General features: G+C 46.9%; 1 protein-coding gene across 1 annotated transcript in view; it reads left to right on the forward strand.

Moving 5' to 3' along the window:
* Positions 1-1,646: 1,646 nt before the first annotated feature.
* Positions 1,647-24,142, forward strand: part of LOC116939981 (MOB kinase activator 2-like) — a 54,966-nt gene continuing 32,470 nt past the window's right edge. The window contains exon 1 of the mRNA XM_032949128.2: positions 1,647-1,783. Coding sequence (XP_032805019.1) covers positions 1,767-1,783 — 17 coding nt within the window. The 5' untranslated portion in view covers positions 1,647-1,766. The remainder of the gene's footprint in view (positions 1,784-24,142) is intronic.

Consider the following 24,142-nt stretch of genomic DNA (forward strand, 5'->3'; position numbering starts at 1 on the left):
ACCCACACCCTGTTGTTTGGCAGTCTGCTGCCCCGAGTAGAGGACTGTCCACCCCTCATGGTGGCAGGAGCCAGAGCCGGTCCACCGGACCTCCTGAATGCCGCATAGATCCAGGCGGTACCGGTCCAGCTCCCGACAGAGGAGTGGCAGCCTCTCCTCTGCAGTGAGCGTTCGAACATTCCACGTGGCCAACCGTAGTGGCTTTTCGTTGTTTCTGGAGTAGCCCCGAGGGTAGGTATTCAATCTCCTGGCTCCGCCAATTGGGGTTTGGCCAGGAGACGTCATAGACGCCTGGCCCCCCGGGGCCTCCGGCACAAGCTTAGTTGTTACATATTTCAGTTTAATTCGTAGTTTCGTGGTAATTAATTGAAGGTGGAGGGGTTACCAGCCCCTCGCACCCGTCCAGAGCCCCCGTTTAGCCCCTGTGGTGGACACATATGCCATGAGGGGAGGAGCCAATCAAAATTGGATCTCCCCCCACAGCGCTGTCCACGACAGAGTTGCCCGTCCGGCACCGCGAGGAGGTAGGGGGTTGTTTTGCCGGACTAGAACAAAGATCCCCCATATAGCCTTAACAGACTGTAGGGGCAAGTGCTGTTAGCGAGCACCTATGAAGGCCGGAACAGTACAAGAGGGGGTGGGTGGCCAGCACCACGCCCGACCGCCTTTGTCTCCCTAGTGGCAATGTTTACACACTGCACCAGGTACTCATTTGAGGCTGAGTCGACCTAGGGGAGGCCCGGGACCGGTTCAGATAATCGTCACTGGTGTTGGCCGTGAGCGGGAATCGAACCCGGGTCGCCAGGTTCATAGCGCAGCGCGCTAACCGCTACACTATCGCTCCCCACGTATACACACACATAGATACATACATCTACATACATACACGTATACACACATATACATACATACACGTATACACATACATACACGTATACACACATATATACATACACGTATACACACATACATACACGTATGCACACATATGCATACATACACGTATACACACATACATACACGTATACACACATACATACACGTATACACACATATATACATACACGTATACACACATACATACACGTATACACACATATGCATACATACACGTATACACACATACATACACGTATACACACATACACGTATACACACATACACGTATACACACATATACATACACGTATACACACATACACGTATACACACATACACGTATACACACATACACGTATACACACATACACGTATACACACATACACGTATACACACATACACGTATACACACATACACGTATACACACATACACGTATACACACATACACGTATACACACATACACGTATACACACATACACGTATACACACATGGCAAGCCCTGTGTTTGCAACGTCCGGATATCCGGGTGTGGACAAGCTGAGCCGGGAGCTCCGAACAGCTCCCACACCCAGGGGCGTCGCGGATCCCAGAGAGGGGGAGAGCGAGGGGGTGGGGGGAGGACATTGAGGTGGGGGGGTGGGGGAGGGTGGGGGGGTGGGGGAGGGTGGGGGTGGGTGGGGGGTGAGGGGGTGGGGGGGACGTTGGGGCGGTGGGGGGTGAGGGGGTGGGGGGACGTTGGGGGGGGGGGGTTAGGGGGTGTGGGTTTGGCAGTGCGCCGGTGATCGTTCTCGTCCTCGAGATGCGAGAAGAGGGACACTGAAGGAGGGACGAGGACCACGAGCAAAGCAGACCCAGCGTCCGCCCTCAGTGCCCGGCTGGCAGTATGGACTGGCTCATGGGGTAGGTGCGTGTGTGTGTTGTGGGGTGTGTGTGTTGCGGGGTGTGTGTGTTGCGGTGTGTGTGTTGCGGGGTGTGTGTTGCGGTGTGTGTGTGTTGCGGTGTGTGTGTTGCGGTGTGTGTGTTGCGGTGTGTGTGTGTTGCGGGGTGTGTGTGTTGCGGGGTGTGTGTGTGTGTGTTGCGGTGTGTGTGTGTTGTGGGGTGTGTGTGTGTGTTGCGGGGTGTGTGTGTGTGTGTGTAGCGGGGTGTGTGTTGTGAGGGGTGTGTGTTGCGGGGTGTGTGTGTGTTGCGGTGTGTGTGTGTTGCGCGGTGTGTGTGTGTGTTGCGGGGTGTGTGTGTATTGCGGGGTGTGTGTGTATTGCGGGGTGTGTGTGTGTTGTGGGGTGTGTGTGTGTTGCGGGGTGTGTGTGTTGCGGGGTGTGTGTGTTGTGGTGTGTGTGTGTTGTGGAGTGTGTGTGTGTTGTGGGGTGTGTGTGTGTAGCGGTGTGTGTTGTGGAGTGTGTGTGTGTGTGTTGCGGGGTGTGTGTGTTGTGGGGTGTGTGTGTGTGTGTTGCGGGGTGTGTGTGTGTGTTGCGGGGTGTGTGTGTGTGTTGCGGGGTGTGTGTGTGTTGCGGGGTGTGTGTTGCGGGGTGTGTGTGTGTTGCGGGGTGTGTGTGTGTTGTGGGGTGTGTGTGTGTTGCGGGGTGTGTGTGTTGTGGGGTGTGTGTGTGTTGTGGGGTGTGTGTGTGTAGCGGTGTGTGTGTGTTGCGGGGGGCGTGTGTGTGTGTGTGTTGTGGGGTGTGTGTGTGTGTTGCAGGGTGTGTGTGTGTGTTGTGGGGTGTGTGTGTGTTGTGGGGTGTGTGTGTGTGGGTGTTGCGGTGTGTGTGTTGCGGTGTGTGTGTGTGTTGCGGACTGCTGCTGCTACTGCTGCACTCTCGTGGAGCGGGGCGAGTCACCAACTTTCCTTGCCTCTCCGCGAGTCGCCTTCGCGACCACTTCTTGGCCCGAGTTTGTCGCCAAGGTAATTTTCCGGCTCTCCGGTCGACTTCACGGCACGGCACCCCCGCCGTCTGGAACTGTTACAAGGGAGACTCTTTTTGTTGTTTGCGCGCGCGCGCACGAAGAAGATTTTTTTAAACTGAAAAGCGATCTCCGGCTTCTGGGTGAGTTGCACCCCGAAAGCCGAAGAGCTTTCTTACTAAGTTCGGTAACAGCAGATTGTGTTTCTGCCTCGCTTCCAAAGCAGTCTTCCTCCGGGCAATACAGTGCAGCACGAGTCCACGAGGTTGTGACCGTTACCAAAATATCCGCTGTGGGGAGAACGCGTGAGTGCGTGTGAGTGTGTGAGTCTGTGTATATATGGATGTGCGCTCTAAAACGGAGGCGTGAGCGCATGGAGCAGCGCTGCTATCACGTTGCGCGTCTCGTGCCGGGGGCCCTCCGTGCCTGCTGGAGTCTGTGTGTGTGTAAGTCAGGACGCGTTGTTGCAACGACTCCTCCCGTGCGCTGCGTTTTTGTGCCGACGGCGGTGCATTAAGTCGCAAACCCCACGCTTTCTATGCATTTCTGCCCCCCCACCCCCCACCACCACCGCCCACTCTGACCACCCTGCGCCGCGGTGTTCTATATTTCAAGCTGCACTCCCTCCTAGAGTGCACACGAGACCCCTCTCCCCACCTCCTCTGAGTTGTTGTATCCGTTCATTATCCCGGGCGCCCCGTGCTGACTGCGTCCGGCCGCCGAGCTCGGCACGTGACGCTTGGACTTGGCTTTGACACGCAACGGGGGATTGGTGAAGCGACAACAACCCGTGGCAGCTTCACGTTCACAGGCGTCTTGTTGCAGCGTCGAACAAAAGGCGGCCGCTGCGTCGCGCGCTTTCAGTTGCGCGTCTGCGACCGTCTGGAACGCTCTTCCCACCGATACGGGATTAGGAAGCCACTGGGGCTGTCCACTTTTAAATCTAAATTGAAACAACAACAACAACAAACAAAAAAAAAACCTCAATTCTCTAGGACTGCTTTTTGTGTTGAGTTTGTTGTCCTTCCCCAGCACCCCCCCCCCCCCCCGTTATCACGGTTGGCTACGTACGGCGCGAAAGAAGTTCAACGTACGGAATGTGATGCATGTTCTAGGCGATGTGCGCAATTGCATTTAAACAAGTATAGCGTACACGCTGTACAGCCGCTGCAGGGGGGGGGGGTCTATATATCCTACCAAGTATCATCCGAATAGTTTAAGTAACCAGGGGTGAAAGCAACTCATAAGTTCGAGTCGCTGGCTACGAACACTCCAACTTGGTCTGATCACACATCGACAACCCAAGCGGGCACGAAGTCTGCTTCGTGACTCGCAAAGGGTTGTCAATCTTGGGGCTTGCCAAGCCGATGTAGGCGTCGTCCTCGCCAAGTATCACAGGACATGGCACTGTTGCTGACTCTCAACTCATCCCCCCACTGCTCCTCCTCCTCCTACGATGCACGCGTTTTGCACCGCGCCTGCTGTTTACATTCGCGCCTGCTGTTGCCCAAACACATGCAAATGCAGCGCAACGTCTGATCAAGGGTCTTGAGACTCCGCGGGACGCGTTTCTCGTCAGAAATAACAGCCGTGCGTGTCCCAAATGAAGGCGCTTCGCGTATTGCGCCGTGTTTTATTTTTAATTTAATTTGCGTTGCCGCTCATCGGGTCACGCGTCTGTGACGTGTGACGCGGAGCAATGCACTTTTCATTTTTAGATTGAAGACACATTTCTTTAGAGCCGCTTTTGGTGTTTAGCGTGCTTTTCTTACCCCGCACGTCCGATTGGCGCGGTTGGCTACGTACGGTGCGAAAGAAGTTATACACACATACATTCAACATACGTGCGATCGTGTGGTTGCGGTGCACGCAACGGTCTCCATCGATAAGCAAAACAGGAAGAGCCAACAAACCGCTCTGTTTGATTGCGAACAGCCCCCCCACCCCTGCTCCCCCCCACCCCCTGCTCCCCCCCTGCTCCCCCCACCCCTGCTCCCCCCCACCCCTGCTCCCCCCTTGCTCCCCCCACCCCCTGCTCCCCCCCACTCCTGCTCCCCCCCTGCTCCCCCACCCCCTGCTCCCCCCCACCCCCTGCTCCCCCCTGCTCCCCCCACCCCCTGCTCCCCCCCACCCCCTGCTCCCCCCCACCCCCTGCTCCCCCCCACACACTGCTCCTCCCCCCTGCTCCCCCCCACCCCCTGATCCCCCCCCGCCCACCCCCCTGCCCTCCCCCCCACCCCGCCCTCCCCCCCACCTCCTTCTCCCCACCCCCCCCCACCCCCTGCTCCCCACCCCATCCGCCCTCTCCGTGAGTGTAGACGCGGTGCGTGCAGGGGGCGAGCGGTGTTTGTGCGGCGCGTGGCACGCCCCAAGCCGAGCTGTGCACTCGTTTAAATATTCATTACCCCGGGAAGGTCACACGTTGGGGGAGCCAAGCGGTAAGAGGTTGCATGTCGCTCCAGAGAGAGAGAGATGCTAGGCAATGTTACATATGCGCGTACACGTCTGAGATGAGTGTGCCATAAGACGCGCGCGTGTGTGTGTGAATATCACGTGGAGCTGTGAGTGGGTTAACGTCGTTTTTTGAGCAACGATACCAGGGAACTTTCCAAAGTTCATATGGCGGTGCTTTTTGCCAATACGATTGGGTATATTCATCAGCATTTGTTCAACAAGCCTGATGTTTTCTGCGGATGAGACCCAGAAGGCCGAAACCAGTCCATGGGGTTGCTTGCTTAAACAAATGCTGCTGCTTGATAATAGTTGTCTGGAAGCCAAGAGCCTGATAGACTAAAACATGTTTAAAAAAATATATGCACCCCCTAGGTAGAATCAGCCTACAATTAATACAGTAATGGTGTGCTATGGTCAAAATTAGGTTCAGTGAAACAAAGGCATACTGGCGTATTTCTGGCCACACTACGGTCGCGTGTGCTGTTTCACCATTGATATCTGCTCACTAATAGCACTTGTACAAACAGTCTTAACCAGTCAAATATGGCTATTTGTATTTTCAACATTACGTAAATGCTATTAATGTATCAGCAACATGCGGATATTGGACAGTTTAAAAATAATACCGTATGAACAACTAAGTTAAATTTATATTTAAAGCTTTCGTGACTGCAGGGATTCATATTCTTGGTTCCAACTATCCCTGTTGTCTAAAGGTTTGGTAAGCCTTGAGTGCACGGTGAGTGACGTGGCCCCAATACTTATGTCTGCTAAGTTGTGTTCGGATTACCGGAGGGAGCTCAGAGCGCCAGAGGATTTAAAACGCTTCAGCACCACGGCCAGCGACACCCCCATCGGTTCCAACTCGGGAGTATATTCCACACAGCACGTCACTATTAATATCAACTACAATTGATACCCATTTGCGCAATCAGCTGCTGGATGAAGGCCTTCTCACGCCTTGTCGGTTGTACGAGAGTTGCTGGACCACACCTCAACCACGTTGGATTAATGCACGCTGGTAAACTAGGGCGCCTAACGCCGGTTCAAATCGGTTATAGCCAACAAAGACGGTCACTGCATTGCGCGCTTTCCGATGCGCTTCTGCGGCCTTCTGGAACGCTCTTCCTTCCGATATTCGTCAGCCACCGGAAGCTGTGCACTTGTATATCTAGATTGAAAACTAATTTCTTTAGATCTGCTTTTTGTGCTGAGTTTGTTATCCTCTCCCCCATCGCACCTCCGATTAGCACGGTTTGCTACGTACGGTATGACACGTTCAACATACATACAGTAGAATTGAATTCACGTTTCCGGGTTCATAGTGACGTTTTCTTACCATTACCCAGCACTCCTCCTCCCCTCTTCCTTCCGTTTTATTATTAATCAAATCACAAGTCAGGGTAGGCTCTCTCACACACACACACGCGAATATGTGGCAGTTTGTTAGCCCTTGGCCAGTGGTGAAAGTTCTACATTCCTATGATGGGTAGGAGTCTATGAATAGGACAACAATTATTGACTCCCATAAAGTGATACTCAATGTCTGAAACAAGGAGTTAACTCCCGAAATGGATTTTGACTCGCATATTCTACATTTGGTCCCAGTGAGTCCTGCTGCAAGCCAGACCTCATTATATTTTAATATAATCGCTTTTAAACACGTCTTATGAATGGGGTGTTTTAACGGTTAGGTGTGATGGTTTGCTTAAACATATTTGTGTGGAAATGTACACATGTTAGTACTGTTAAATATACACCATTCTCAATTTTAGGATGTACCCATCTTAATCACTCATCTATTTTAATTACAGACATTACAATTCCTCTCCTGCAAAATAGGCGTCTTAATTAAACAAGTGGATTTGCCAATCATAAAAAGTGACGTTCTTTAAAAGGCCACTTGCGTTGTAAGATAGAGTTGGAGCATGGCTCGTGCATTGAACCCTGGAGTCCCCGCTACCTCGGTTCGATTCCCATCCACAGCTGTCATCAGCGGAAAACGGTATCGCAACAGGCCCTATCCCAAAACCCTCTTCAGCGATCAGCACTGACCGGCACGGTGAAGTATGGCCAAACAATCACCATGACTGACACGGCACGGGGAGGCCTTCATCCAAACGTGGATTGAGACAGTGCTGATATATATTTATTATTATTTTTACACACGGTATAACGTTGTCGTTTCAGTTCACTTTATTTTCTACGACGATCATTCCGGTGTCACACAACCGAGCATTCCATTTATGAGCTTAATAAACACCAAACTGTAAACAATATCTGTTCAGCTATATGACAGATTTTTTTTTCATTTCCTTGGCTGCTATGTAGGCAGTTAACACGAGCGGTGCTAAAACCTACGGCAGTGTTTCCAAACTGATCAAAGTGCCATTACAGAGACTCCTCTACTTACGGACGAGTTAGGTTCCAGAAGTCTGATCGTAAGTCGATGTGTTCGTAAGTGCAACTTTACTCCCGTCGATTCCAAACATGTTGTACGGCGTGTACACTAAACACGGGGAATGGATTTAAAAGTTGTATAATCTCCTGTAGATGTAGATGCCAGTAGTTCTTCATGTTCTGCAGATGTAGACGCCTCCATCGCCGTCTATTGCGCAGCAGTTGAACTTACACCTCTCGGTTCAAACAGGCAACTGGACGTACGGACAGGTTTGTTCGTATTTCTGAAAGTTCGTAAGTCAAATGTTCGTAAATAGAGGAGTCCTTGTAAAGGAATACTATCCAACACATATAATAATCTTAGGGTACTGCAGAAATTACAACGACTTAGTGATCTATATACTCTTATAGAGATAGTTTACACTGGAATGCTCAGCTATTTTAATGTTTTTTTCTGCTTTAAAATTGTATTTATTACTGTCTTGAGAAATTGTATACTCTCTCGCTCCAATTCCCATGTAGATTTCTAAAGTGGTAAAGATCATTAGTGAAAATGGTAAATAAAATGGTAAAGATTATTGAAAATAGTGAAGATAAAATGGTAAAGATTGTTATTGTTAAACCCAAAAAACTGTCACACAATACGGCACAATACAGCTGTCACACAATCTAGCTAGATGGTAAAGAATTTGGTAAAGGTTATTGAAAATGGTGAAGATAAAATGGTAAAGATCATTATTACTAAAGACAACAAACTGTCACACAATACAGCTAAATAGTAAAGAAACTGGTAAAGACTATTGAAAATGGTAAATATAAAATCGTCAAGATCGTTATTCTTAAACCTAACAAACTATCACACAATGCAGCTAACAGCACAACATGACAACACAAAAGGGTAATAAGCAAAACTGTGATCTGTTGTGATGCAAATCTGCAGTTGCACATGGATGGTGGGTGGAGCCTGATTAAAATAAACATCCATATGAGATGTGCTCAAAACCATCGGAAACTAAATAATCTAAAAACAAATAACTTGAAAACCGATGCATGCACTTTGTATAAAGCGCTGATATACGCGAGAGGAAATGAAGGTGCACGCTTTTGACGCTTTGTGCATTTTATAAGCACGTGTTTGCACTTCTCAAACGTGGCCGTTCCTGTAGGCCCGCACCGTCGTATTTGGCTCTGGCAGTCGTGTGGGCAGTGGCAGTCTGGGTGGGCTGCTGCTGATCGTGTCATTGTCGTCATCGTCCTCATCATCATCAAGCAGACGTGGCTGCCACTCTCCCCACCCCCTCCCTCATTACCATGCAGCACAGCGCGTGTGTGCACGATTCGCTAACAGCCCGTGGTGCGCGTGTGACTCATTTCACGTCGATGTGGGAGGATGCGCGTCCTTCGAAGTGTCACACCACCGTCTGGAAGGACGCCCGGGGCTTCTTGCTGACACTGTCCACATTCCTCGCCCTCAAGCGAAAGAACACTTCGGGAGAGAGGCGTCGTTTCATTCAGATTGTGTTGGCGCTCCGATCACGACGACGATGATGATGATGATAGTAATAATGATGATGGTGATTCTAGGCGATGGTAATGACGCTAGTTGGTGTTTTGCCAACGTCTGTGAATCATGTGCGTTCATCAAGTGGCGTGAACTATGCAAGAGAGAAATATTCGGTCGGCAGTTGTGGATCAATGTGTGGTGCATTGCATCGTGGCAGCTTTGGCCCTGTTCGGGTAACGTGCGTTAGTAAACGCATCAGAATTTTTTCCCCCTCTCCTTAACGCAGGGTTTATCTCTTAGCTTTGTTGTTGTTAAGGAATAACGGTTCATTTGGCATCGTTATAATTCTATAATCCCCTTGTTGTAATCGGTACCAGATTATCCTAGTAGGAAAAGTAGCTACATATGCTACGGGCCCCGCACTTTCAAGGGCCCCGCGCTAAATGCTTTCAAGCTATCAATTCCGGTTCAGTGACTCTGCACTTGCTCTATTACTATAGTACTATACCGCCTTCAACTTTTATGAACGACTGCTTGTTTAAGGTTAGCGATTTGTCGTATTATCTGGCTGCATAGCAAATGAAAAAAATACAATTACTTTACTATGCAAGTAAAAACATGTTTTAATATTTGTTTGTTTGTTTATTTATTTAGAGCCCCTTTATATCATATGTGTCAGGCCCCTCACTAGCTTCATCCGGCACTGTTTGTAATCGAAATATATTCGACGTCTCGTTGTATCGGTGCTCGTGACATTTATGTCGGGAAGAAAACAAAGCTGAGAATTGGAGAGGAGGAATCGTGGCGAGAAGTGCGGGTGGAGGAGGCAGGGGGCCTTGTATCGTGTGGGTCGTGGCAGGGTTTGAGGAGTTGCAAAATATTGCGGGGAGTGGAAGGATTCGTTTCGTCAAGTGCTATTGCACATAGGCACTTGAACGGACAGTGCACTGTCCTAATAATATTCCAAGACATATGCATAATTTATTTAACCTTGGACGACAAATTGAATTGCCGTAATTGGTTTGGTCTTTTTATGGACTCGCCAAATATTGAAACTGTTATCTCTCGCGGTAATGCACTAGAATCCACGAACACGGCCCTGATGTTTGGCAGCCTTGGAGTCCTTCATGAAGGACGAAAGGCCAAACGTTAATTTCTTCTAATGGTATATTTTAAATAATTAAATTAGTCAATCATTCACTTATGTTGGAAATGTGTTTGTTATTGGTTCCTTATTCATTTAATGTATGTACTCTACATATTGATACAATGTTTTTATATAAAAAATTTAAAAACTTTACTATGTATTAAATCTATGGTAAAGGGTATAAACCTGGTGTATCAATCTGTATAGAATTTTCCATGCACTGTTTATGTAGTCGTGTACATATAGCTGCTGCATGAATCAGGTATCTTATTTAGTTATATGCTGTCTCTGTAACTGTGTATACATGGTATTTGGCTGCTGTTAGAATCCGTGGACTACTGTGCTATTGGATTGTGGAAAATCTTTTCTTTGCAAAATTGAGATCTTTAAATTCAACATGAGGGTCAGGTGGTTAAAATAAAACTGCTTTACTCTCCGGCCTACCCCGCATGCAGCTTGAATGTGTATTTCTTTGCTCATGTTCGTCGCTCGAACGTTTGCGTTTGACGGGACGGGGGATGCACGTTGCACATCCACGCATCTCAGAATCGGCGAGTCTCGCCCTGCCTGCTGATCGTGGCTACAGCCATCATTAAAGCTGCCACGTAATCCGCCGTGTGCCCGTCACCTTACCCTGCCCTTTCCGCTGCCTGTCGGTGGGAAAGAAGCAGTCCCGCAGCTGCGTTCTGCTGCTGCCGAGGAGGGGGTTAAACTTAACTATATTTACATTGACTCATTTTTTTAATCGCCCCGTGAGTTTAAGTGTACCCTCTCAAGGTGACTCTATTGCCGATGCCGAATATCGTTAATTTTGGTGGCTTAATTAATCCGTTTGAAAATGTATTTTTTGGAAGTTTTAGCGTGGTACTGTTGGCCAAACAATTTGAGGGTTAACTGTCAGTGACCACATCACCGGGGGAAATGTGTCGCTATCTCCATCAGATCGCTGACGATAAGCAAGTTTCAGTCTGGAAAGTGCGAGTCGGGTTGTTTGAAGGCTCCAGCGGTGGCCAGTGGAGACGGGCACTGAAGCCACAGGAATCGTTGCAGTGTATTTTCTATGTTCCCACATCCACGCTTCAGTGCCTTCACCAAACGGCACCGACTGGTGAAGTATGGTCATATAATCCCCCACGATCTGCACAGCGTGGGGGAGTCCTTCGAGCAGTGGATTGGCAAAAGGGCTATGCAGGATACTGTAGGTGCATTTTTTATATATATGAGTTTTATTGTGTGTATCTGGTGCTCTTGACTGCGTGAAAGTCACGTGTAAATGCTTTCGATAAATACAAAATAATAGTGCACATGTACACATTCTCTTGTGCACACGCAAGCAGGTGCATGATAATTGAGCCGAGTAATTTGTGTTGAGTGATGCTATCTTAGGGCTGGAGTTTAAGCATGAAAGCTCTTGTTGTTAAATGCGCCCAGCGTCGCAAAAGCCCCGTTTCCTTGCGCAACCGCAACAAACGCACGATGCCAGGGCAATGTCAGCAAAACGCGTTCTCACAAAGCTGGCAGAGCGAGGAATGGGGTGGCTGTTAGATATCGTAGCAGAAGGCATGACGTGGACGGGGGAACTCCACGCGCCGCTAGCAACGATTACCTTTCGGCAAAAAGCCTGCATCCCTTATAACGTGCGCGCGTTAGGGGGCTTTAATTGGAAAGCACACGGCACATCATCATCACCGCATGGTGGAACGATGCGCCCGCGAGGAAGTCTGCCACTCTGGTCCTCGTGTCCTTGGGATTATTGTCTGCAGTACGTGAGCACGTCTTGTGTAGTAATAATAATACAACTCGACACATTCGTCAATAACACTGCAGTGGCTAGATGTCATCTCCCTCGACTCGTATGCAGGAGGTTCGTGGGGTTCGATTTCGGACCCCTGACGATGCCTGTTGTACGATTATATTTTGAGTTCGCGTATTCGCTCTCTCATCGTGGAAGGCCGCTTGGATATTTCTCCAGGTACCTCCGGTTTTATCCCCTACACTTTTGGACGTAACATTGCGTTTGGATGATTTGGCTTCTACTATAAATTCCGACCATGTGATGGTGATATAATGCACTTCGATGAGCCATCGTGTGTGGCCAGTTTCGCCTCTCCAAAGAAAGCAGTGGGCTTTACCCTGTAAAAAATATAACAGAGTTTAGTTTTTCACAGCATATAGAGTGGCCAAGAAATGTATAGTGTATGCTAATAATAATCCGTGTCCATCAAGTCGCATTTACAGAGATGGCGAGTGACTGACACCCTGCCTAATGCAGCCCTCCTCTGGAGTGTTGCACGGGGTGGTGAGATCATCACCACACGCGAGCCCTCTGCGTATGTTTTCCGGATATCTTCACGTCTGGTAATGCATGCAGAAGGTTGCAGCCGAGTCGCCTACACCAATAACTCTACAAACGTCGGGGTCCCGGGGGGGGGGGGCCCTTTGGCTAATGGTATCGACGGGATTTCTAGGAGCGCAAAAACAAAAAGTGGTGGAGTTTTGTGAAAAGGTTGGTGGGTGGGGGGGGGGCTGATTTGGGTGCAGTGGAGAGCGGTCGAGTCAATGATGGCTTCAACATTGTCGTCTTGACTCGATGGCTATTTTCGCCGACAATCAAATGACCCGGCATGGGCCCGATCTCATCATATCTCAGAAGCTAAGCAGATTCGAGCCTCTAGTGCTTGGTTGGGTTGACAACATGCTATATAGGCTTCTGCGGGCCTACACGATGGATAGTCGGGGCTAGTGCAACCATTTCTATTGTTGCATTGCAACGTGTGTACGTTCAACTTCTTTCGCACCTTCCGTAGCCAACCGTGTCCATCGAAGCTTCCACTGCTATGCTCCCCGCGTCCGTCAATCCACGCGAATCAGCGTGATGAAGTATGGTGAAACCCCCAGAAGCCCCACACGGCATTGGGGGAGGCCCTTATCTAGACGACAGGTGTGATCGCGTGAACCAGGTGTTACCACCAGGCTCGGGGTAGCGGTTAAAATGTATCGATGCAATTTTTCCTACTCACCAGCCTCTCGGCAGAAGACACAGGCATTCTACAAAATTGGACCGTTTTGTCAGTATCAATAAGAATAGGCTAAAACCTATTTTTATATTGTCATACTGGTAATGCTGGTTCCCCCGTGGCTCTAAAGCGTACAGTACAGTGACATCATATGATCTGTTTCACGTGATGGCAAAACCCAATACCATAACGAAAATGTGGCATCGCTCTCAATATTACAATTTGGTAAAAAAACATCTAACAAGTAAATGATGCAATTAACATTCAAGCGTTGAATATCAACGACATACTTATTACATACACCAACAAATAATGCATAATACTAATAATACTATCAATACAGACTGAATACGTGTACTGTATACTTCACCACCATCATAATTAGTACATGCACTGCCTTAGAAATAAAAGAGGCATTGTTAAACTCGAATTCCAGGATTATGGGTCATCTCCATAGCAGATAAATAGCCAAATGAATGGTGATGATTCATTACCGTAGGGTTCGATCGTAGTTACATGGATAGCCAACTATTTGAATGACAAACATGGAATCACAATTACAAGACTCTGATTTATTTTTTAGCTTCACCAGTCAATTATCAGGGTCAACATTTCTTTTTTTCTGTCAGAATAAGTGTCATTTACTAATACACTTTCAGAAGTTTAGATCGTTTATACTTTTCGATCATTTGAATGTGCCGCCAAATCTCAACGTGGAGCTTGCTAAATCGAAACGCTCAGCTTGAATAATGGGGCACGGTTGTTCTCGTGAAAGCACGAATATTAGGTAGGGGCGGTGGCCTACCCGAGTGGCAGCGTGCCTGCCACTTGCAGCAAAAGTTCACGGGTGTTTAACCGTAACAATACTAAGACGCGCCGTCTCCTTTGCAGTGGACTTGAAAGATCCCGCGACATAATTATCAGGAGTAGGCCATTGTGTGCCGGTACCATGGTCCATATTTGCCAAATAAAGAAATACATATAAAAATACCCGCAAAATACTCAATTACCAAACATTTATCATCCTATACTGCAAAAATAAAACCTGGCAGAATCCTCCTAAAAGTGAGTCATCAGATCGAGTGAGGTTTTTTTTTCTCTCTCTCTGTATGAACAAGTGTAACAATAATCATGTTTAATGGTAGCCACAGATGTACTGATAGCCTTGACCATTTATATGTATGCTGTTACTGTAATCACGTCGTCGTTGGCGGTGGTGGGGGGGGGGGGCAGTGGTTTGTGCACTGAACTTATGAACCTGGTGACCTGAGGTCGATAGTTTCTAGGCCAGGATAACATCAGTGGTGAACTGGCCTGGCCCCACTTCCTTCACAAGCCCTGCAATGACCAGCGTGGTGAAGTATGGTCACGACCAACGCTGGTATCGGGAGACTTTCATCCGACCGTTGATTGGCAAAAAGGCTGTGAATGAGTTTAGTTATTTATAATGTTTGTGGAATGACAGTCAAATCCATATTCACACGCTTTGGTTTCGCTCCGATTCCGTGACACGTACGGAGTGAACCACAACACTACTGGAAAAACATGGCGCTCAGAGGAAAATGATTCGTGGAGTGACTACTATCCCCCTGGATTTGTATCCACCACTCAAAATAATGTTTCGCTCAACCGGAGAACCTTCTCAGGTAGGCGCTTACCCTTTTGCCTTTTTTTCAGTTGATGAAATATAAAGGGATGCCACTTATTTAGTCACGGTTTAAGGTTAGGGTGTAGATTTAGGGATTAGGATGAGTGAGGGCTTAGAGGTCAGGCTTCGGGGCTTATGGTAAAGAGCAAAGGTTAGAGTTAAGGCTCAGGGTTAGGGCTTAGTGGGTAGCGATTAGGGGTGAGTGTTCGAGTCGGAGGCCGTTCCTCATACCATTTTCCTTGCCCCGCATCTGTGGGGGGAGTGAGAGGGGGGGGGCACATTAATCGCAGCCCGATTATACACGCAAGATCTCCAGATGGACCCCGTGCCCATTCGCTCCACCGTCTGCGACGCTGCTGTTGTTGTCCCTTGCGAGGGTCAAACGACCACAGCTTGACTCTGCACGCGGTGAAATCTCCCTCCGTGCGGAGGAGCTGTCACGCTGTGCAGAGCGAGCGGTCGTCACAGCGTCACGTTCTGCAGTGCTGCCAATAGCGACATATTTTGACGTCGGGTTTTGTTGTTGTCGTCGCATTCCGTGATTGTTGTTGTTGTTTTCGTGTTGTTTGTATCGGCCGGTTGTCAATCCACTGCTAGATGAACGTCCCTTCCACGCCGTGTTGGTCATTGGCGTTGTTTGACCAGACTTTACTAAACTAACTGAGCTAAACTTTTTTTTATTTTACCATGTAAGGCCCACTGAGCTATAGAGCTATTTTTCAGAAGCGACCTAAGCACAAATGAGAGCTCAACGAAGTGGTTTATCGTGTGGAAATTTATAGCAGCCAAATATTCGAAACTCGTTGATTCTAAATGTGGATGTAAACACCGCAGCACCCGGAGAAAAAAGCAACGTGATCACTGGGAGAGATATACAGGCGTCAGAGTCGGGATTGAACCAACGACCTCTTGTGGATGTAAACACCGCAGCACCCGGAGAAAAAAGCAACGTGATCACTGGGAGAGATATACAGGCGTCAGAGTCGGGATTGAACCAACGACCTCTTGTATACCGGGCGAGGTAGTTAACATCTCGCCACCGTGGCGGTCAGTGTCGGTTGGTGAATTAAGGCAGGATGCTTGATAGAGTCCGATATCGCTCGCCACCGATGTGAGCCGTGGCCAGGAGTCAAATTCAGGTCGCTGGGTTCATAGCCCACAGCCCACAAAACCACTGCACGCAAAGCCACCCGCGACGTCACCCACGCGCGTGTGTACAATTTGCAATTTCTGTACACATTCTAGAACCATTAATGCATGCGTGGACTGGGTGTGCGTCTGGAGAGTCCTCGGACTGGTGATCGCCATGCACAAGGTGGCAGTTATAGGCTGCGGTGGGGCTATGTTGTGGGCAGCAGAGGGACCTTCCATTGTTGCACTCTATTGTTGTACTCCATTGTTGCCCTCTATTGTTTGATTCTATTGTTGTACTCATGTAAAGTTGGCCTTAAAAAAATCCCTACAATTTTCTGGACTTTGAGTTATTGCATTAAAAATAAATATAGATGATCGGTCCCTTGTGTGTGTTACAAACATTAACACAGCACAGCCAATTTAGAAAGTCATCACGTGAACAAACGTCCTGATTCATTACTGCTGCAGCAGCACCACCGGTGCATTGGAGGGCAAATTAAGGTATCCCGATACCAGCGTTGGTCATGGGGGATCTACGACCATACTTCACCACGCTGCTCATTGCAGGGCTTATGAAAGGAGGTGGGGCCAGGCCAGTCCACCACTGATGTTATCCTGTCCCAAAAACTATCGCTGCTGGAGCAATAATAAATTGGCACGTTTTTTCATCACGTGACAACTTTATTAATTGGCTGCGTTGGGCGGATGAGGGTTGTACGACACAAATTTCACTCACGCGATCTGACCCCCCCCCCACCCCCCAAAAAAAAACAATTATACGATGCAAATTGATCGCGAAAGCCTACGCGTTAAATATATTTTTATTCTTACAGCAATGTTTAATTGTCCGGTGTTAAAATTGCATCGCTGTAGTACTCAGCTGGAGCAAATAATAAGAATAATGGCAAAGCCATTGCTGGCACACTGCAAAGGAAGGGTCACTGTTTTTAGAACCGACGCGAAACAGAACCGGGCCACGTGCTGTGCATTTTCCGTGCATTTGGGGTTCGTTCAGAGGCGTCTGTGTGGCCATGCATTTTTTTCCCCCAGGTTTCCTTTGGCAGCCTCGGCCGCGTGTGTTTTTTTTCTCTTTTCCCTACGGGAGGTTTGCCGACCGTTTACTAATCGCCTGGAATGCGCCTCTTCCCGCCGGTGACATTGATATCCTGTCACACACCGCTTTGATGGAATTAGTCCAGAGTGGCCACTTCTTCAGCACCTTGGATTTCATCGTCACCGACTGCAGTGCCGTGCGTCCTACATGAGAGTGGCTGCAGTGAGCGTTCTCCTCTAGCAAGGTGACCGGTTGCATGGAGTGTGCGGCGCCTCGTGACTCCAACCCTCTCCGCGACCCACCAGGGTGTCCGTCCCCTGAGCGTGCAAGCCGCGCACGCCTGATGATTGTGAAAGACGCCCCACATGACATACAGAGCGGGATAATTACTTAAGTCGAATAGTTGACTCATTATCATGGACTCTCTTTTTTTCGTGGTTTATTACACCGGGCCCCCTTGAAAAATTACAACATCTTGCTTTTGGAAGCTGGGAAACCCCTACAATCCATGCCCAGAGTGACGCAACTGATGACGCCAATGACATCTCCACGCCCTGCCCATCACCTCCCGTCCAGTGGCACACCTGGGAACAGAATTATTACATTGTTATCACACTGCTTTAAAGACATCCGATTAGCCGCTCTATCAATCGGAAAAGTTGGCGTAGTAGTCGAATACTTAAGAAACCGATTACAATCGCTGAGCCCCGCTCTGGAGCTGATTAATAAGCGTCACGTGGGGTTATTGTTTAGTAAGAATGAGGTGTGTGTCGTGTGTAAGGACTTTATTTGAATTTGCATGGAGAAGAATGGGAAACATGGGAAAGGCGGGCCTTAGGCCGGAGTTTGAGAAACCCTGGCGCAGACAAACTGAACGAATGGTTAAATTTTGATTTAAAGCTTTCGTGACTGCAGTAATTCATATTCTTATTGTTATATATATTTTATTATTTTATTGTTTCCCTTCAACGTGACTTTACCGAAAGAGCTAAGAATATGATCGAATGGTTGTTTAAACATGCACGATCAGTAGAGGGCAGCAATAGCCCGTGTTGAATTTTGTCGGCGTGTTTATGTTTGTTTTTGAACGCGCGCCTTGCCTTTCTGTTCGAAGTTAAGCATGCTCACATGTGCCGTTGGGCGTTTATAGGCATGACACAACGAGCACAATCGGCACCGGCAGAATACATTCGTCTTTTAAATATAATTGCAGCACAACACAAATGCGGAACTCATTATTGCGTGACGCGCTGTCCACGATACTTTTTAGACCTTGAAAAAGCTATTTCATAATTTGGTCATTATAGGACAATGCAAATAAATCATCCTGACTGGATTTCCAATAAAAATCTGCGGCTGTATTGTTAGCACCCGAACCATCTCAAGTTTACAGCTCAGTTTCAGTCTATGGTGAAACAAGACCCATTCAGAAATGCATGAATGGGTCTCCTATGCTATGCCATTAAGGTTATGCTCATCATCTGGGTGTGAATAGTGATCATTATTGACAGCGCTTTGTCAATCCACTGCTGGATGAAGGCCTCCCTATGCCTTTCGACTATTGGGATTGTTTGACAATTCCCCACGCTCTTTTGTGATGGTTGGTGAAGGTGGTGGGCTGGGTGGGTATGACCGATTCAGATATCGCTCGCCGCTGACGCTACCTGTGGCTGAGACTCGAACTCAGGTTGCCATGTCTGGAGTGCAGTGTGGTAGCCACTTCGTCACCGCTGCCTGCCTAGGTGATCATCATCATTATCAGCCATGGTCAATCCACTGCTGGATTAAGGACTCCCCCAGTCTGCTGCTGTCGCTCACAATTCTGTGATATGATAATACACCCAGCACTTGCACACAAGCTAATTGGTCTCGGTGTTATATTCATTGTGTTCGTCACAACAGCACACGGGGTTTTAGGATATTGGATGTAACTGCATGTGCATGCTGCCATCGATCGGCTGTTGTGGATATGGTTTTGCCAGCACTGCATTTGCCTTGTGGTGGCTAAGCAGAGACAAATAGTGAAAGGGATATCTTTGGTCTACGCTTGCATGATGGATCAAAATGCCACCTATGCGCTCTGATGTATTGATCGTGAGATTCGATGACCCTTGGGGGGAAGGTCAGGGTTGGTGCATTCATAGTTATATAGTACTTTGCCAGGGTGTTGATGTCTCTTTCAAAAATATGAATGAGCCTGAACCACAATATAGAACTCAGCTGATTTCTTTTATGTAGCAGCGAATATACCTCCCACCCTTCCAGTTTTCACTGGGTATCTACAATACAATAACAATCATATATACAGCCGCTTGTCAAACCACTGCTGGATCAAGGCCTTTCCAAGTCATTACAGTCACATAACAGGTTTCAAGTTTCATTTATTAGGTATAGCCCTGTGAGCCATGCAGCTCTTAAGTCGGGTGCAACCACAACAAACAAAATTTGAACACAGAACATCTTAAAGCGACAACGCATAACAGAAACATCCTGGAATAAACCAGCAAATATTCCACACAAAAAAAGCTTATTAAAACGCTGTGTGCAAAAATCAATGTGGTGCAAGCCAACAACATCAACCATAATACAATTTATATTAACCATATGTTTTGGAATCACCAAAATAAAGCTATAAAAACAATGTAACAACAGTAATCATAGGGACTGTGATTTTTAATTTAACAATAAACGATATACATAACACGCACGACAAAACCTGCAGCCATAGCTGGCAGCACGACACTCCCAGTGTATGATGTGTGAGTGAGTCAGCAGCAGCGTCAGTGAGTATATGATGTGCGAGTCAGCGTATGACGAGTGAGTCAGTGTACGATGTGTGAGCGAGTCAGCGGCAGTGTGAGTGTATGATGTGAGTCAGCGCACGATGTGTTAGTCAGCGCATGATGAGTGAGTCAGTGTATGATGTGTGAGCGAGTGAGGTTGGTTGACCGTCATCTTTTTAATGTACTGGTCAGAGCTGGTTGATGAAGGGTAGGCGAAGGGCCGGTTTAGATATCACTCGCCACTGATGTTGACTGTGGCCAGGACCCAAACTCATGTTGCCGGGTTTATTGCACAGTGCGCAAACGAGTACTCCCCATTAACGAAACTGAACTAATACTTTTTTATTTTCCCAGGTAAGGCCCACTGAGCTATACAGCTCTTTCAGAAGTGACCTGGCCACAAATGATAGCTGAACAAAGTGGCTTATCATGTGGAAATGTATAGCAGCCAAATATTCTAAACGCATGTTTCTCAATGTGGAGGGAAATACCAGAGGACCCGGAGAAAAATCCACGTGACCACAGGGAGAACTTGCAAACTCTAAGTATAGAGGCACCAGGGTAGGAATCGAACCCACGATCTCCTATATACCAGGAAGGTCGTTGACTTCTCGCCACTGCAGCACTCATGCCCAATCTCATCTTGCCAAAATCAATACCGAGAAGGATCCATGTAATGTTCTCTTATAAAGCTCCCTCTTTGAAAAATGCAGAGCTCCTACAAACGTAAAAAAAAACATTGAGGAATGTCCCCTCATTGCGTTTTTTATCAGCCTTTACAACGCAGATGTGCAAAGGCTTTTGGAGAAGATATTACGCTCGTGCCCCTTTGCCAGTACGGAAAGAAGGAAGGCTTTTAAAGCCAACATGCACAAGAGAGCATTGGCAAGTGGCTTATGCTTTGGAACATGTGCTTATGCACATTATCAGCTGACCTCGACATGTGTGTTCTTCTCTCTTCTGCTTAAAATTCACCCAAACATTTCCTCCTAATATGCTAGGATTTGCTTGCCACTTAGGTTTCACTATTTTCTATGCCCTTTTATGCCGTGTGTTTCAATGACACGGGTGCGATTTTCACGTTTACCACATGCATTAAAACTTTATATAAACGCTAAGTCGTCCGGTATTTTTCCGTCAACAAAGAGAACACAAATTATTGAAAGAGTGTGTGAGAATGAGTCAGTCAGTTGATCAGCAGGCCGCTTGTGGTGGGGTTAAGTGTGGGTGCTCCCACTTATGCCAAGACGTCTGGCATGCATGGAAGACTAAACCAAATGCCCTCTTCTAGAGGGACTCTCTAGAGCTCCCTCTAGTGTTTCAGTTCAGTTTCAGTTTCTTTACTTTGATATAGCCCTCCATTCGGCTCTTGAATCGGGTGCAACCGCAACAAACAAAAAAATAAACACGAACAAGAAAAACATCTTAAAGTGACTATGTGACTGTGCAAACAGAAAATCCATGAAAGAAAACAGCCAAATATTCCTCAAAAAAGCACCGTACACCAACGCTGTGTGCAAAAAATCCCAGTGGGATGCAAGTCAAACAACAACAATAACAACCACAAGAAAACTTAGATTAAGGCCATCAGTCTAACTCCGGACTACAACAAAACAAACACGTCCAAACCAAAAAACTTTTCGAAATCACCAAAAAATAAAGCCAGAATTGCAACGTAATAGTGAACATAGGGACTGTGACCGGATTTTTACAATAAACTACATAAATAACATGTAACACCAAATCCTAGAACCATAGCTGGCTGCATGAGTTACTCCACAACAACAGAAGCATCAGTCGGAGTATCAAATTTTTCAATGCACCTTTAAGATCAGCACGCTAAATCAATATACAGATAATACTTTGCTGCGTCATCCGGAGCGAAAACATTTTATTTTATTTTACGCCAATGAATAGCAGTGGCAGCTAGGGGTGTACAACTCCTCGAGAGCAGTTTTGAGAGAATATCTCATTGGTAGCGATTCAAGTTGCAGTTTATTGGCAATAGCATTCCAGACCCTGGGGGCATCAATAGCAAAGGCCCTTCCTCCAGTTTTTGTATGGAAATAGGGAATGTGAAGCTGGTAAATGAGCGAAGACCTGAGGTCAAATTTGTTCTTTGAAACAGAGAGGAGATCCAGCAGGTAGTCTGCGGATTTTTTCACAAGTACATCATGAATAAATAAGATCTGGTGCACAAGCCGTTGAACATTAAGAGATGTTAAGTTTGACCCAATATAGAGATCACAGTGGTGAGTCCTATATGGGCAGTTCAATGTAAATCTTAAGGCCGAGTGATAGATGGAATCAAGCTTCTTCAGTACAGTACTTGGGGCTGATTTATACACGATGTCACAGTAGTCAAGTAGAGGCAGTATGGTAGCTTTTATCAATTCCAAACGGAACATTGGGGGGAAGCAGTGTCAATACAGAAAACCAATTTTGATTTTTGTCTTTTTACCAATATAATCAATGTGATCTTCAAAATTCAGTTTTGAATCCAGGATGACCCCAAGATACTTATAGATCTTGACTTGCTCTATTTGATAATTATTTAAGGAATGTAATTGGGGAAAAATAACTTCCTGCTTTAGTCCTGGTGAGAAGCATAGCACCTTGGTTTTGGAGGTATTCAGGACTAGTTTAAGAGCAACTAGCTGATGTTGTAGTTTGTTGAAATCACCCTGTAGTTTAGCAATCACGTCATCCGGAGAGCGGCTAGCAGTAATCAGTATCGTGTCATCTGCAAAAAGATTTACCCTGGAATGATCCAGGTCAGTGCCCAAGTCATTGACATAAAGAGAGAACAAAAGGGGGCCGAGGATGGAACCCTGTGGAACCCCTTTTGTTATCTTAACACTGTTTGACCTCCAACCATCTGTGAATACAGTTTGGGTGTGAAAAAATAGGTAATTTTGTAACCATTTTACTGCGTTTTCAGAAAAACCGAGGCAACTTAGTTTACTAAGCAGGGTGTTGTGGTCTACTGTATCAAAAGCTTTGAACAGGCCTAGGAAAAGACAGGCACAGTACTGCTTTTTTATCTAGGCTACTGTAAATGTGATTCAGAGAGTCTAATGCAGCAGATTTGGTGCTGTAGTTTTTTTTCGGAACCCAGATTGTTTTAGATGTATTAGATTGCTGATGGACAGGAAACTGCTAATTTGGTAGGTCAATAATTTTTCAAAAAATTTCATCAACGGGGACAAAATTGATAAGTTGGTCGTTATTTGGATCATCTTTAGGGCCCCCTTTGTGAAGTGGACGGACATAGGAATGTTTCCATTCTAGAGGAACTGATGCTTCTTTGATGGACAGGTTGAAAATATGGGCTATAGGTTTGTATATTAGGTGACCAACAGTTTGTAGAGCAAAGACGGGAATACTATCTGCTTCGGTAGAGGAGGACCCTTTGAGGTAGGACAGTTGTTTCAGAACATTACTTTCGTGGATTGGCTGGAAACTAAATTTGTTTAATGTTTGGACAGAGATGTAGGAATTTGCATGAGCAGGGATGATTCCCAATACATTATCAAAAAGATTACCAGCTTCAGAAAAATGAAGGTTAAAATTGTCAACTATCTTTTTAGGATCTGAAAAATATTCCCCATTTTAGTTAAGCTCAACGGGCAGATTGTCTGTTTTGGATGCCTTTTCGATACATTTGATTGTTTTTCAGAAAATCCTGGCATTTCCATGTGATTCCAGGAGAGTGGAGGAAAAGTAGGCATGTTTTGCATGCCGTATTTTTTTGATGCATCTATTCCTTAAAATCCTGTATTCTAGCCAGTCATTGACCAAATTACTTTTCTGAGCACATGCCCAAGCCTTGTCCCTAGTTTTCATGAGCTTTGTAATCAAAGGATCAAACCATGGTGGACGGTTGCCTTTAGTTTTAAATCTAACCAACGGAGCATGTTTGTTAAGAATTTGGAGAAATGTGTACCTGAAGGTCTCCCAAGCCGTAGTCAGGTTGGGGATATCACAGACCTTGTCAATATCCGAGTGAAGCACATCATTAGTAATTGCCTGAGTGCTGAAGTGTCTCATAGAGTGCTTCTCAACCAATTTAGGGGGGGGGCTTTGGGTCTGGCTGATGATCTCACCCCAAAAATGAAGGAGTGATCATTAAGGTTATTACACAGAACACCAGTCAGTGTGAAATTGTGAGGGGCATTTGTCAATAGGACGTCAAGCAGACATGACTGTCCCGAATTTTTTA

Source organism: Petromyzon marinus, chromosome 7 (genome assembly GCF_048934315.1).
Source record: "Petromyzon marinus isolate PM22_M1 ecotype Great Lakes invasive population chromosome 7, UKy_Petmar_22M1.pri1.0, whole genome shotgun sequence".
Taxonomy (NCBI): Eukaryota; Metazoa; Chordata; class Hyperoartia; order Petromyzontiformes; family Petromyzontidae; genus Petromyzon; species Petromyzon marinus.